Source organism: Schistocerca piceifrons, chromosome 2 (assembly GCF_021461385.2).
Source record: "Schistocerca piceifrons isolate TAMUIC-IGC-003096 chromosome 2, iqSchPice1.1, whole genome shotgun sequence".
NCBI lineage: Eukaryota > Metazoa > Arthropoda > Insecta > Orthoptera > Acrididae > Schistocerca > Schistocerca piceifrons.
Genome location: NC_060139.1, coordinates 270,473,403 through 270,489,792, shown reverse-complemented (window position 1 = coordinate 270,489,792; position 16,390 = coordinate 270,473,403). Strand labels below are relative to the sequence as shown.

The window sequence follows — 16,390 nt, the reverse complement described above, 5'->3', positions numbered from 1 at the left end:
TGTGCACAGAAGTCTGTGGTTGTCGTGTGACCAGATGTGGTTTCTATCGATGATTCAATGTGTGCGTGACATAATTCTACTGACAATTCACTTTGTTACTCGTCTAATATGAACAGTCAATTGTTTGTGCTATTGTGTAAGGATCTATTATTGTTGCGTGTAGCTTGTTGTGGTGGTCTAGGGGTAGCGTCTTTGATTCATAATCAAAACGTCTTCGGTACTGGGTTCGATCCCCGCCACTACCTAAATTTTGATAAATAATCAGCATTGGCGGCCGAAGGCTTCCGGCAAAAGAAGTCAGCCTCATTCCGCCAACGGCCTTGTCAAAGAGGGCGGAGGAGCGGATAGAGGTTCAGTGCACTCTCTTGTCCTAGAGGTGGGAAATTGCCCCTAAAGGCGGAAGAATCAGCAATGATCAACGACATGAGGATGCAGAAGGCAATGGAAACCACTGCATTAAAGAAACGTAACGTGTATCCACAGGACATGTGGCCTGTAATTGAAGAAGTGTCATGATGATCTCTCCATTGGCAAAAGATTCCGGAATAGTCCCCCATTCGGATCTCCGGGAGGGGACTGCCAAGGGGGAGGTTACCATGAGAAAAAGATTGAATAATCAACGAAAGGATAACGTTCTACGAGTCGGGGCGCGGAATGTCAGAAGCTTGAACGTGGTAGGGAAACTAGAAAATCTGAAAAGGGAAATGCAAAGGCTCAACCTAGATATAGTAGGGGTCAGTGAAGTGAAGTGGAAGGAAGACAAGGATTTCTGGTCAGATGAGTATCGGGTAATATCAACAGCAGCAGAAAATGGTATAACAGGTGTAGGATTCGTTATCAATAGGAAGGTAGGGCAGAGGGTGTGTTACTGTGAACAGTTCAGTGACCGGGTTGTTCTAATCAGAATCGACAGCAGACCAACACCGACAACGATAGTTTAGGTATACATGCCGACGTCGCAAGCTGAAGATGAACAGATAGAGAAAGTGTATGAGGATATTGAAAGGGTAATGCAGTATGGAAAGGGGGACGAAAATCTAATAGTCATGGGCGACTGGAATGCAGTTGTAGGGGAAGGAGTAGAAGGAAAGGTTACAGGAGAATATGGGCTTGGGACAAGGAATGAAAGAGGAGAAAGACTAATTGAGTTCTGTAACAAGTTTCAGCTAGTAATAGCGAATACCCTGTTCATGAATCACAAGAGGAGGAGGTATACTTGGAAAAGGCCGGGAGATACGGGAAGATTTCAATTAGATTACATCACGCTCAGGCAGATTCCGAAATCAGATACTGGATTGTAAGGCGTACCCAGGAGCAGATATAGACTCAGATCACAATATAGTAGTGATGAAGAGTAGTCTGAAGTTCAAGACATTAGTCAGGACAGATCACAATATAGTAGTGATGAAGAGTAGTCTGAAGTTCAAGACATTAGTCAGGAAGAATCAATACGCAAAGAAGTGGGATACGGAAGTACTAAGGAATGACGAGATACGTTTGAAGTTCTCTAACGCTATAGATACAGCAATAAGGAATAGCGCAGTAGGCAGTACAGTTGAAGAGGAATGGACATCTCTAAAAAGGGCCATCACAAAAGTTGGGAAGGAAAACATAGGTACAAAGAAGGTAGCTGCGAAGAAACCATTGGTAACAGAAGAAATACTTCAGTTGATTGATAAAAGGAGGAAGTACAAACATGTTCCGGGAAAATCAGGAATACAGAAATACAAGTCGCTGAGGAATGAAATAAATAGGAAGTGCAGGGAAGCTAAGACGAAATGGCTACACGAAAAATGTGAAGACATCGAAAAAGATATGATTGTTGGAAGGACAGACTCAGCATACAGGAAAGTCAAAACAACCTTTGGTGACATTAAAAGCAACGGTGGTAACTTTAAGAGTGCAACGGGAATTTCACTGTTAAATGCAGAGGAGAGAGCAGATAGGTGGAAAGAATACACTGAAAGCCTCTATGAGGGTGAAGATTTGTCTGATGTGATAGAAGAAGAAACGAGAGTCGATTTAGAAGAGATAGGGGATCCAGTATTAGAATCGGAATTTAAAAGAGCTTTGGAGGCTTTGGAGGACTTACGGTCAAATAAGGCAGAAGGGATAGATAACATTCCATCAGAATTTCTAAAATCATTGGGGGAAGCGGCAACAAAACGACTATTCACGTTGGTGTGTAGAATATATGAGTCTGGTGACATGCCATCTGACTTTCGGAAAAGTATCATCCACACAATTCCGAAGACGGCAAGAGCTGACAAGTGTGAAAATTATCGCACAATCAGCTTAACAGCTCATGCATCGAAGCTGCTTACAAGAATAAAATACAGAAGAATGGAAAAGAAAATTGAGAATGCGCTAGGTGACGATCAGTTTGGCTTTAGGAAAAGTAAAGGGACGAGAGAGGCAATTATGACGTTACGGCTAACAATGGAAGCAAGGCTAAAGAAAAATCGGGACACTTTCATAGGATTTGTCGACCTGGAAAAAGCGTTCGACATTATAATATGGTGCAAGCTGTTCGAGATTCTGAAAAATGTAGGGGTAAGCTATAGGAAGAGACGGGTCATATACAATATGTACAACAACCAAGAGCTAATAATAAGAGTAGACGATCAAGAAGGAAGTGCTCGCATTAAGAAGGGTGTAAGACAAGGCTGTAGTCTTTCGCCCCTACCCTGCAATCTGTACATCGAGGAAGCACTGATAGAAATAAAAGAAAGGTTCAGGAGCGGAATTAAAATACAAGGTGAAAGGATATCAATGATACGATTCGCTGATGACATTGCTATCCTGAGTGAAAGTGAAGAAGAATTAAATGATCTGCTGAGCGGAATGAAGAGTCAAATGAGTACACAGTACGGTTTGAGAGTAAATCGGAGAAAGACGAAGGTAATGAGAAGTAGTAGAAATGAGAACAGCGAGAAACTTAACATCGGGATTTATGGTCACGAAGTCAATGAAGTTAAGGAATTCTGCTACCTAGGCAGTAAAATAACCAATGACGGACGGAGCAAGGAGGACATCAAAAGCAAAAAAGACATTTCTGGCCAAGAGAAGACTACTAATATCAAATACCGGCCTTAATTTGAGGAAGAAATTTCTGAGGATGTACGTCTGGAGTACAGCATTGTATGGTAGTGAAAAATGGAATGTGGGAAAACCGGAACAGAAGAGAATCGAAGCATTTGAGATGTGGTGCTATAGACGAATGTTGAAAATTAGGTGGACTGATAAGGTAAGGAATGAGGAGGTTCTACGCAGAATCGGAAAGGAAAGGAATATTTGGAACACTGATAAAGAGAAGGGACAGGATGATAGGACATCTGCTAAAACATGAGGGATTGACTTCCATGGTACTAGAGGGAGCTGTAGAGGGCAAAAACTGTAGAGGATGACAGGGATTGGAATACGTCAAGCAAATAATTGAGGACGTAGGTTGCAAGTGCTACTCTGAGATGAAGAGGTTGGCACAGGAAAGGAACTCGTGGCGGGCCGCATCAAACCAGTCAGTAGACCGATGAGCAAAAAAAAAAATCTTGGAATGGTAGAAGCAATAGTAGTAGTAGTGCTGTGCTGTGCTGTGATCTTAGTTAATCTAAAAGATATTTTGCCATCTTACGTTTTACTATTGAAGTTGTGTCAGATATAGTAACTGACTATGACGGAGGCTAGTTATGTATATTAGGATAAAGGTTATAGTCGTATTAGCCAGCCGCTGTGGCCGAGCGGTTCTAGACGCGTCAGTCCGGAACCGCGTGACTGCTACGGTCGCAGGTTCGAATCCTACCTCGGTCATGGATGTGCGTGATGTCCTTAGGTTAGTTAGGTTTAAATAGTTCTAGGTTCTAGGGGACTGATGACCTCAGATGTTAAGTCCCATAGTGCTCATAGCCATTTGAACAATCTTTTTTATAGTCGTAATTCATCTGATACATTTTCGTACATATTGTGAAGAGCCCAATTATAAGGGAATGGTCTAATCCAACAAGTGGAAACATGCTCAGGAACGTTTTATACAGAAATAATGCACCGAAAGAAAGACTCTGCTAAAGTTTTACCTGCCATGTCATATGGTAAGTACTATACAAAAAATGTTGAGAGTTAACAAATTCGTAGTTCGCCAGGTGATTGGGAAAATGTACACCTCTGCCGGGGTTTTAGCACACTGTGAATGAACAACATGGCAGGCAATATCCTTTGTTCACGGCGCGTCAGTAAACAGATAATACGACTCAGGGCGACAGTAATTTGTAAAGTGACCTTAATATCCATTGTAATTACCAGTTTCTTTTACATTAGAGCATGGCGTAACAATGGAGATAAAAGTGAATTAATATTCACTGTACTTAACGTTCAGTGTTAAGCAGTGCAGAAATACGTTTGTGCTTCGTAAAATCTGTCAGTGAGCTGTAAAAAAAAAAAAAAGAAGGACCTACACGAAGTAGTAAGTTCGCGCCGAAATCAATCACGCGAACTGTGAAAGAAAAACTCAAACATTTGCAGTACTGCGTGGCCCCCAAGTCCCATTACCACCATTATCCCTCTACCCCCATTAATAATCATCATAAACGCCTAAACGTAAATGAATACCATGAAAAACAGTTTTTAGAGGGGTTTCCTTGAGATATGAAATACGTAGAGTTGCTCCTGAGGGGCACAGAATCGTTACTGATGGACATCTACGTGAATGGGTCCTCGGAATCGCAACTGAGATGAACTCTTCTGCGACCTGTTTAAGTAGATTCAAGAAATCATACAGTATATGAAGTCGCCAACGATCCAAGTTTACTTCGAGTAAAGGTGTGGTGTAGATGGCATTAATTCGCAGCTGACGTGAAAATGTAACTTGCTGTTGTTCCCACTTCGACTGTGTCCAACGCCTATGGTCAGATTTCGTGAAATAACTGCGAGCAAGCCGCCGCGCTTTACCATTTCGAAGCGAAAACAGACAGATTCTGTGTACAATCTTTTACTGCTCTGACACATTCATATACAACAATGACAAGTATAACAGTTTCTGCTGCCGGCCGCGGTGGCCGTGCGGTTCTAGGCGCTTCAGTTCGGAACCGCGGGACTGCTCCGGTCGCAGGTTCGAATCCTGCCTCGGGCATGGATGTGTGTGATGTCCTTAGGTTAGTTAGGTTTAAGTAGCTCTAAGTTCTAGGGGACTGATGACCTAAGATGTTAAGTCCCATAGTGCTCAGAGCCATTTTAACCATTTGAACAGTTTATGCTGCTTTATAACTGTTTTCAGATACCTGCATGCGCTCTAACTGTTCGATGCGCATTTCTGACATGGTTTTCACATCTTTGGAAATGTTATTTTTGACTACGTTACGATGATTTGAAAATGGGCCTCGGCCCAAAACTAGTCATCGAGTGAATAAAAAAGTAAAATTGGAGACTTTGGATTGGTTTTCTGTTCTACTGATTAAAGTAAGTTACTGGCCTACAGCTACTCCAGCATGCTTGAATTCCCCCCCAAAAAGAACTGTTTACTGGCAAAAATCTTACTATCGTCGCAACCAAAACCTGGAAAAAAAATAAAAGAAACTTTTTCAACATTTGATTCGAAACAATTTGTAACCAGTTACTGAAATTAATTCGTTACTTTCACTGGAGTCCGTCGAAAGTAGATATATCCATGCCTCTCACTTTCAATAGGCCGACGAAAAGAGTGTTGACATAGTTCAGAGTCCACCTGGAACCGCCAGTCAGTGTCACGCTGTATAAAGAATTCGTACCACTGTGAAAAATGTTTTAAGGAAATTGTCGGAAAATATAATTTCCGATAGCTCATTGTCATTTATCACAAGACTAGTCTCAAATTTCAGTCATTTCTGCATCATCAGTCTACATCAGGACGCTTTACGAATTGCTTTACGTATGTTCTGAACACAGCACTATAAGCAGAGCAGCGGCCAGGACCAATTGCTACTCCATCGCAGTTCTGTCCACATAAAACTTTTAATTGCTGTGGAGTGCCTAAAAACGTTAATTTGCCTTCCGAGCCTCGTGTAAGAAAAACGTTTGTCTTCATCTTCATTGAGACGACTGGCGAACAAACGTGGAACTCATTGTTAACAAAATATAAATTATTCTAAAAAATATCAGTAGAACTGTGCTACTGGAAATGTTGCGAATTGATGATTGTATAAGATATATTTCATTTCGATAAATTTCATCTCATGACTGATGGAAGTAATCAGTAATGTAACATCAAACACTGTCTTGATGTATTTTCCTCTCCTAGACAACTTTTTAAGAATTACGTATGCAAAACATTAATGGTACGTGACTTTTTTGTACGTTTTAAGTGCTTAAAATTCCCCTGTGTCATTGCGGACATTATCACTGCGTGGCGCTGCGCTCTCTTGTCACGGCCGACCGGAAACTTGTGGTAAAGTCTTATGGGACCAAACTGCTGAGGTCATCGGACCCTCAGCCTACACACTACTTAATCTAACTTAAACTAACTTACGCTAAGGACATTACACACATCAATGTCCGAGGGAGGCCTCGAACCTCCGACGGGGGGAGCCGCGTGAACCGTGGCAAGGCGCCTCACACCGCACGGCTGTCCGCAGCTCGTGGTCGTGCGGTAGCGTTCTCGCTTCCCACACCCGGGTTCGATTCCCAGCGGGGTCAGGGATTTTCTCTGCTTCGTGATGACTGGGTGTTGTGTGATGTCCTTAGGTTAGTTAGGTTTAAGTAGTTCTAAGTTCTAGGGGACTGATGACCGTAGATGTTAAGTCCCATAGTGCTCAGAGCCATTTGAACCATTTGAACCGCACGGGTACCCCGCGGCAGCCGATCGAATGCTACGCAGGAAGGCCTGTACAAACTGCTGTCATAAACAATTCTTAGTGCTACAAAAACAAGTAACTTCAACAATTTTTGAAAACTGCTTACAGTGCATATTAACAGCTAAAATTCTGACACTGCATTTTTTTTCGTTGTATTTTTCCTAGATGAAAACATTTCTATGTGGGAAATATCCAGTTTGGATCAATCCCTCGATAGCACCTTTTGGGCTGCAGAAATATTTTGCCTTGTTGAAAGGGTATTTCTGTTCTGCTCATTTTAAATAAATTAACTGATAAACTGACACACACACGTGCACAGCTCATAGCTTCAACCCCACTCCTGCTCAACCCTGCACCACAAGAGTTAAGTAAGAATTTTCTTCCAGGCAATTTCTTAAATAAAGGGTGTGATTTACAAGCTACACACGGTCGACTACTGTTTCTGGAGAATACTGCAGTCTCAAATTGCCAATACACACAGGAAAACCACGTAACCACCACACCTAACGTGATGCAGATGTTGTATCTCATGCTGTTGGTTTTAGCATCTACATACACATCAGCTGCCTCATCCCAAGTGAGAATCGCTTAAAGTTATTACTGCTAGTTTACACTCGCCCATTCTGGGAACTCACGTAAGCTGTGCATTCATAGTTTACACGTGTCACTTGTAGCCACGAAATGTAGATGGAGCATACCGCAGTCACGTGTAGAACACTGAGGCACATGCATGTATGCACGTTTATGAGTTTTGAGCAGCACAGTGGAGATCAACTCAGTGCATTACACGTCGGAGCCAAAGTTCGTTTGACAACAGCCTTCCTCACCTTCTTCATACACCACGCTACTGAGTGGAGGGTGGCAGGAGGCGAAGAGGTGTTGAATTCTTAGTCATAATGAATATATAGAGACTAAGTTGATCGTATCAAGGTTGTTTCATATGTTCTCTGTTGCCATAGCCCTCGTAGTTGCCTTTATGAATGCAGCACCCAGTTCTGCCATTTTGTATTCAGGATACCTACGGCCTATAGCTTTTAGTCTACAATAATCAGCTGGTGGTGTAGTGTGGCCACTATGAGGCTGATACCTGAAGCTTTATCTTTCACTATAGTAATTGAATATGCAAACCACATCATGTGGATTATGCTAACAACCATCAGCTGCAAACGAGTCTTCGAGCCATGTTGACAGACCATACGATGTTCATAAGTAGCATTGCTGTATTGACGATTGGCGACATGGAGCACTCTGCTCAGTTGCAGTGAGAAAGCGGGTTTACTTTCACAGCCATTAGACAGGTGGCTGTACGTAGTGAATTCCTGTGCTCAACAGTATTTTAAAAGCGATTAACGATGAAACATCCACATGCAGTGACACACACACACACACATATACAAACTTTGCAAGTCACAAGATTGCGACGAAACGTCATTTGAGCTCTGTATTATGCTGTTATGTTGAAAACTTTGCTTGAACCAATTTCTGTCATCTTTTTCAGATAAGATTTGACTGGGACGAACATCAGCAAAGCGTTGTCATGGGAGCATTTTTCTGGCTGTACTGGGCAACGCAGGTGCCTGCAGGAATGATGGCTCAATACTTCGGTTCGAAGAAAGTGTTTGGTATCGGCAACCTTATGGTTTCCATAACAACACTGCTGATACCACTTTCTGCATCACTTGACTACAGGGCTCTGGTAACCCTGAGGGCTTTCCAAGGAGTTTGTGGGGTGGGTACACCATTTATAAGAAGTAGTGTTAAAGCAGGTGGCTAATTACACACTAATATGCTGATAATACAGCATGATTTTGGTGAATGTAGACAGACTGCAGAAAACGATGATGAGCAAGGATGGTCATATGGACATATGACCAGTAATACATTCCAAGGGATTTCCAGCAGCTTGGAAGTGGATGTAAGACATCTTTGACTGTGTAGGTTTCAGTGACTTAAAGTACACTGAAACAATAGCAGGTTAGTAGGAATGTTGTGTCTGTACCAGTGTTTTAGCTTCACAGTCAACAGGATAGTGAGCTGCAGCAGCATCATGTTGTAACGACATGACCCTTCCTACCACAAAAAGCATGTCTTCCAGCAATGGAGGCACTATCTCCCACAAGAAAATGCAGATATACCTCGCATGTGAGGTGTTACGGAAGGATGGCTGGTCCCATGTTGAAGCCACCAATAATCCCTGCCCAAACATTGAAGCTGAACCGGTGCCGATGGTACACTACCAATATACCATAGGGATTCTTCTTAGCCCATAGGTGGATGTTGTGAAGGTTGACGATACTGCTGCATGTTATGATAGTCTCACCAGTGAATGGGATAGGTGACAAATCCCAGCATCATGGTGGCCTACACGTTGAACCGGCGACAAAACCATCGCCTTAAAGCTATGTCTGTAGGTAATGAGTCTTGCATGCATCGTAAGTGATACGGATAGTGGAAACTGTTGTGTAGAAAGTTTTGTACAGTCGTCTGGATTAATCCTGGTGTCCAACCTCCTGTCTGGAGCTGATACCAGGGTCAGTGTCAGAGATCATATTATCTCCAAGTTTCCGTGGAACACATACTAAGAGAGATGGTGCAGTGGTGAGTACGCATTCTGGAGGATGGCAGTTCAAATCCCCTGGCCATCCAGATTTAGGTTTTCTGTGATTTCCCTAAGTCGCTCCAGACAAATACCAGAACGCTTCCCTTTAAAAGGCACAGCCGATTTCCTTCCCCATCCTTCCGTATTCTGAGGTTATGCTCCATCTCTGATCACTTCATTTTCAATGGGACACTAAAATCCAATCTTCTCCTCCTCCCATGAAATGCATTTCCGGTCATATATTCATATGACCTGTTTGCTCAGAGATCGATTCTTGCAGTTTGTTCCCATTTAGCAAAATTAACCCATGTATGTACACTAAATGAACATCCTTTGTTCTAACAATAAATATAGACTTTGAAAAGAAATATTATTTTATTTTTACACTAGAAACATTCAGTAAACAGGATAGAAATATAAACTTCGTGGTGGAATATGAAAACAATCGAAGCATCAATTTTCTAAACCTTAAAATCAAGAAATAAAACAATTCACAAACCTTCGAAGTTCACAGAAATACAACTGCAACAACTACCACTATACACAGCTCATCTTGCCACCCCATGTTGGACATGTATGCAGAGCATTAGTTAACAGAATCAGCAGTATACAAATGGATTAATATCCAAAGTTTGGTGAGCTCAGTGCAGTCAAGCAAACAGCTACATCAAATGGTTACGATGACACACTAATTGACAGCTTCACTAAAAAAAGAAAAGCTCTATTAAACCAACATTCAGATAGAAAATGAAAAGGAAATTCACTACTTGCATTCCTTTCACAGGCAAACTCTCCTACCACATAGCAAACATTTTCAGTCGGCATAAGTTTAACTGTGCCTTCACAAGACATAACAAACTACAAATACACACACACACACACACACGCACACACACAAACACAAACACACACACACACACACACAATATTAACACACACACAAATGAACATTCACAACAAGGAATTTACAAAATAATATGTAGTACCTGCAAACATTTTCAGTCTGCATAACTTTAACTGTGCCTTCACAAGACATAACAAACCACAACCACACACAAACACACACACACATACACACACAAACACAAACACACACACACACACAATATTAACACACATACAAATGAACATTCACAACAAGTAATTTACAAAATAATATGTGGTACCTGCATAGCCCTCTATGCAGGTGAAACCGGGCGAGAATTCCAAGAAAGATACAGTGGTGCACTGACAACCATAATAAATCAGCAAGAGCCACCCACACAAAAATTACAAGCCACACATTCCATGACAGTGCACGTGATCTTTACATATGACATAAATGGATAAGGAACAACAAATAGATTTATATGGAGAACTGGAATTATTTATTCACAGCACATTACATGGAGATACGTTACTAAATGATAAACTTGAAAATAATAATAGTAACTTCTTTAAAAACTTCTCTAGTGTTCAATGCGTATTTCATTAAAAGAATCTCCCTTGCATACTAGTGGGTTTTAACTGTAGAAACCTTTTAGTTTAACTTTTAAGACTCTTTATTTTAATGTAAACAAATCATTGTGAAAGTGTTAAGTTTTGATGTACTTAATTCTGTGCTCTTTGTGCCAGACAGTGAAATTACCAACAAAAATGTAATTAAGTGCACTAACAAGATGATCAATCATGCTTATCACATAATGTAGATATTATAGGATGTATATCTCCCTGAAGAGGTGTCTTTTGCTACGCGTAACCTCACTATCACACAAAGGCAAGGAACTAACTTCATACTAATTACAATGTAAAAGTAACTGTAAATGCATCTGATGATGGCAGCATGCTACCGAAGAGCGCCATGCTAATAAAATATTAGCAACAAATGGCCGTGCAGTATGTATTATTTCATAAAAGTCTTAATATACGGTCGCAGCCCTCAAATAACATCCATATAAAGTGAATAAATTTAAGTTTAATATAATTTTATATTTTTCACAAAAACAGTATTTACGAGGGCCATTCTAAAAATAAAGAGCGTTTGTTTCTCCAGAAATTTTTATTCAAGATAATTCAACAAATCGTTTTGCAACTATTTTGATATCTTAACTATTTTTCTACGTAGTGCTGTTTACATTAAGACATTTGCCGTAGCACTCCACAAGCTTTCCTAAGCTTTCTGCATAGCAATTACGCTAAATTCTCAAACCAGTTAGTAATATCCTCTTTGAGTTCGTTGCCACTTCCTTAATGCTTTCCATAAAAAAATCCATCAATTTGAAAAATTCGTGATGATTACTCGGTGATACGTCAGACTATAGGGCGAATGTTTCAAAAATTTCCAAATTAAACCGTTGAATCAAATCATTCATCAACGCACCGGTACGTGGGCGAGTATTATCGTGAAGAAATACGAGTACAACTCCGCTCTACGGCAGTTCACTACCTTTGTTTTCAGGCGACTCGTGTTTTCGTGAAGACTCTGTCAGTATATAGCCTGTTGCATTTATGGTCTCTCCTCTAGGCATGCAGTCGGTGGACTAGGAAGCACTGCAGCCATAATTTATTTGGTTTCCGCAATTTATCTGGCACTTAAATGTTTCTTTTGATATCGTGAATGATGGCATTCGATGGCCTGGCACTTTTATTCTGGCCTTCGATAAGAAACGTAAAACACGTCATCAGTAACACTGTGGTTCAAAGACTCCCAGCCTTTCTTGCCATATCCAGTGAGAAATATCGAACATTCGTTGTTTCTTTCGTTCGGCTGTCGAAAGTCGAGGAACCGAAGCGACTCACACTTTTCTATGCTCCTCCACCAACATTCTGATACAGAACCGATAGTGAAGATTCAGGAAACCACAATCCCAGTATGTCAATAATGAAACGTCTATTCTGCTGAAATTTTTCCTCAGTCCTTCAATTTGTCAGTCACAGCTGAAGGTCGGCCTGATGGTTCTTCATCAAGAATATTCGTTCCACTACCATTCAACATTACACACCACAATCCAACCGAAATCTAATTCACCGCATTTACCTCTAAACTTTGATTACCTGGCTGTAAATGTCGATACGGCTGATTTTCTTTTCAATTTAGAAACTGTATTACACTACGAATTTCACATCTTGATGGATTATTAACTTTGGCACATAACGTAAGATCGTGCGAATTATTAGTGCGTTATCGTTCCTGGTCGCTGTTAGCTATACTGGAGCCAAAGCTTGGGAAGATCTGTGACGTAGCTACTGAGAACTGTGATGCTCGCCAGAAAAACTGCCTTACTTTTAAAATGGCCCTCGTAGGTGGTTAATGGCTCTATAAACCATTTTGTTCCTTAAGAAAGTTCTTGACGAGAAATAGCACATGTAATTTTGTGTCGTTAGGGCTTCTGCTTTCCATCTCTCAGCTACATTATCTCGAGATGGATACCAACCAATGAAAGGGGGAAATTTATGAGCGCATTCATGGGTAAGAGCAAATTTGACTATTTTAGCATTTGGTGTGAAGTGTCTGCAAAACTGTGTTTCTCATCATTTACACTGTTGAGTACGTTACGTTATAAACTGTAAATTTATTGCTTTTATGCTTCTTTACGTTCGGTATATCATTAGTATATGTTAACATGCTGTGAGGAAATTACTTTGAACAAATTACAGGGAAGCATGTATATGCAGGGTATATGCAAAAACTTTTGTTTGTATTTAAATAGCTATTAAAGCTTATAACTCTATTTTTCCAACATGGAACACAGCAGCACAAACATTTTCACGCATCTTATTGCAACTGAGTGTGGGCATATTTTGTAGCTCGACATGTATCGAAAAGGTACTCCACGTCTCGCCACATGTTCACAAGCACGAGAGGCATTATGGCCTCCACTGTAAAAAAATGGTTCAAATGGCTCTGAGCACTATGGGACTTAAATTCTGAGGTCATCAGTCCCCTAGAACTTAGAACTACTTAAACCTAACTAACCTAAGAGCATCACACACAACCATGCCCGAGGCAGAATTCGAACCTGCGACCGTTGCGGGCGCGTGTTTCCAGACTGTAGCGCCTAGAACCGCTCGGCTACTCCGGTCGGCCCTCCACTGTACTGTCGATCAGTTGTGTGAGGTCTACCAGATCTCGAACCCTTGCTCAGTAAACGATGTTACTGATAGCCCTTAAGCGTCGAAACCCAGCGGAACTGAACAGAATACCGAGAGATCCAGGCGACGAAACCCGGTCTACCGATCCAAAGCTTAGGTAACGTGTTGCAACATACACATGATACTGGGGGGGGGGGGGAGGGGGGTGCTCGCCAACATGTCGAGATTGGCGTGCCATGTCACTGTAGACGCCGTAAACACATCATGTTTATGGAAGTCCAACCACACATTAATATTCTAGTACGACCCTTTCGTACTCAATTACTTCTCCGGGTGTTTCCCTTCCACATATTCATCAGTTATAACCGTTAACTTTGCAACAGACATGAAAGACCTGAATACCACTTCGTTGAGGTAATCGTTGTTTTCGTCTATATGATGCATCATTTCCGTAACAAAATCAGATTGTCTGTAGTGATCCTCAGGCTTAATGTGATGAAAAGCTGAAGTTTGTAACCACCCAACCAGAGATATTTGTGCACAATGTCGTGCACCGTCGAAAGGGGGACGATTTGTTCCCCTATTGGCGTGTCTAATGGATTTACGTGGGCTTCTAGTGAATGATTCGGACACACATTCAACAAACAGTCTTTTCATTCACAGAGTGTCTTAGGATGTTTTACAGAATTTGCAATGAAATTTGCAGTTTCTCTAAGAGTTTTCCCCACTGAATTTGCATGTTGCAGTATCCTGGTTCTATTCCCTTCTTGTACGCACACACTTAGCGCTGTTCATAGTATGGTGAAGATCACACTTTTAGTGTGTCTCCACTGATTGCGTATTCATCCAACTACAGAAAATAACGATTTTTTTTTCGTTATAAGCATTTATTTGTATACATCTACAGCCCGAACACTCTGCATAGTACACTGAAGAAACATAGAAACTAGTACACCTGCCTAATATCGTGTAGGGCCTCCATTAGCACACAGAAGTGCCGCAGCCCGACGTGGCATGGACTCGACTAATGTCTGAAGTAGTGTTGGAGGGAACTGAAACCATGAATCCTGCAAGACTGTCCATAAATCCGTAAGATTATGAGGGGTTGGAGATCTCATCTGAACAGCACGTTGAAAGGCATCCCAGATATCCCCAATAATGTTCATATTTGTGGAGTTTGGTGGCCAGCGGAAGTGTTTAAACGCGGAAGAGTGTTCTGGAGCCTCTCTGTAGCAATTATGGTCGTTTGGGGTGTCGCATTGTTCTGCTGGAATTGGCCAAGTCCGCCGCAATGCACAATGGACATGAATGGATGCAGCTGATCAGATAGGATACTTACGGACTGGTCTCCTGTCAGAGTCGTATCTAGTTATGTAAGGAATCCCATATCACTCCCACTGCACACGTCCCACACCATTACAGAGCCTCCACCAGCTTGAACAGTCCCGTGCTGACATGCAGGGTCCATGGATTCATGAGGTAGTCTCCATACACAGATACGTCCATCCGCTCGATTCAATTTGAAACGAGACTCTACGGACCAGACAACATGTTTCAAGTCATCAACAGTCCACTGTCAGTGTTGACGGGCCCAGACGAGGCGTAAAGCAGTCATCAATGGTACACAGTGGGTCTTTGGCTCCAGAAGCCCATATCGATGATGCTTCGTTGCATGGTTGGCACACTGACTCTTTTTGATGGCCCAACATTGAAATCTCCAGCAATTTGCGGAAGGGTTGCACTTCTGACACCTTGAACGATTCACTTCAGTCGTCGTTTGTCCCGTTCTTGCAGGATCTTTTTCCGGCTGCAGCGATGTCGGAGACCTGATGTTTTACCGGATTCCTAATATACACGGTATACTCGCGAACGGTCGTACGAGAAAATCCCCACTTCATCGCTACCTAGGAGATTCTGTGTCCCATCGCTCGTGCACTGACTATAACACCACGTTCAAACTCACTAATGTCTTGATAACCTGCCGTTGTAGCAGCAGTAACCGAACTAACAACTGCGCCAGACACTTGTCCTACATTAGCGCCGCTGACCGCTGCGCCGTCTTCTGCCTGTTTACATATCTCTGTATTTGAATACACATTCTTACACCGGCTTCTAGGCGGTTCAGAGTATAAACTAATATACCAAAACCTTATGACCACGACCTACTGCGACGATAATGCTACCTGCTGGCGCTGCGCGCACGTGACGCGGAAAAATAAGTGTGTAAGAAGGTAAGCGGAGGCGAATGTGGAGAAACGATTCCCGCGACGATACAGCCCGAAAACGAAAAAATCCACCGATCCAGGTGACTTGCACCGAGGACAGATGCTTATGCTCTTGGCCTGGGAGGTACCTCGAAAAAAGCGAAGTAGGTCGTCTCTTCTCATGAAACTGTCGAAAGCGTTTGTGAAAGTGGTTGAAGGACTGTGAAACCACGTGTAGGTGGCAACGTTTCCGACATTTACGCCTTATCTACATCTACATTTATACTATGCAAGCCAGCCAAAGGTGTGTGGTGGAGTGCACTTTACGTGCCACTGTCATTACCTCCCTTTCCTGTTCCAGTCGCGTATGGTTCGCGGGAAGAACGACTGCCGGAAAGCCTCCGTGCGCCCTCGAATAACTCTCCAATTTTACATTCGTGATCCTCTCTGGAGGAATAAGTAGGGGGAAGCAATATATGCGATACCTCAACCAGAAACGCACCCTCTCGAAACCTGGACAGCAAGCTACAAAGCGATGCAGAGCGCCTCTCTAGCTGAGTCTCCCACAAGAGTTTGCTAAACAAATCGACAACACTATCGCGCATACCAAATAACCATGTGACAAAACGCGCCGGTCTTCTTTGGATCTTCTCTATCTCCTCTGTCAACCCGACTTGGTACGGATCCCACACTGATAA

General features: G+C 42.1%; 1 protein-coding gene across 1 annotated transcript in view; it reads left to right on the top strand.

The window, feature by feature from the left end:
• Positions 1–8,592, top strand: part of LOC124775321 (sialin-like) — a 33,606-nt gene extending 25,014 nt beyond the window's left edge. The window contains exon 3 of the mRNA XM_047250154.1: positions 8,317–8,592. Coding sequence (XP_047106110.1) covers positions 8,317–8,592 — 276 coding nt within the window. The remainder of the gene's footprint in view (positions 1–8,316) is intronic.
• Positions 8,593–16,390: the final 7,798 nt, after the last annotated feature.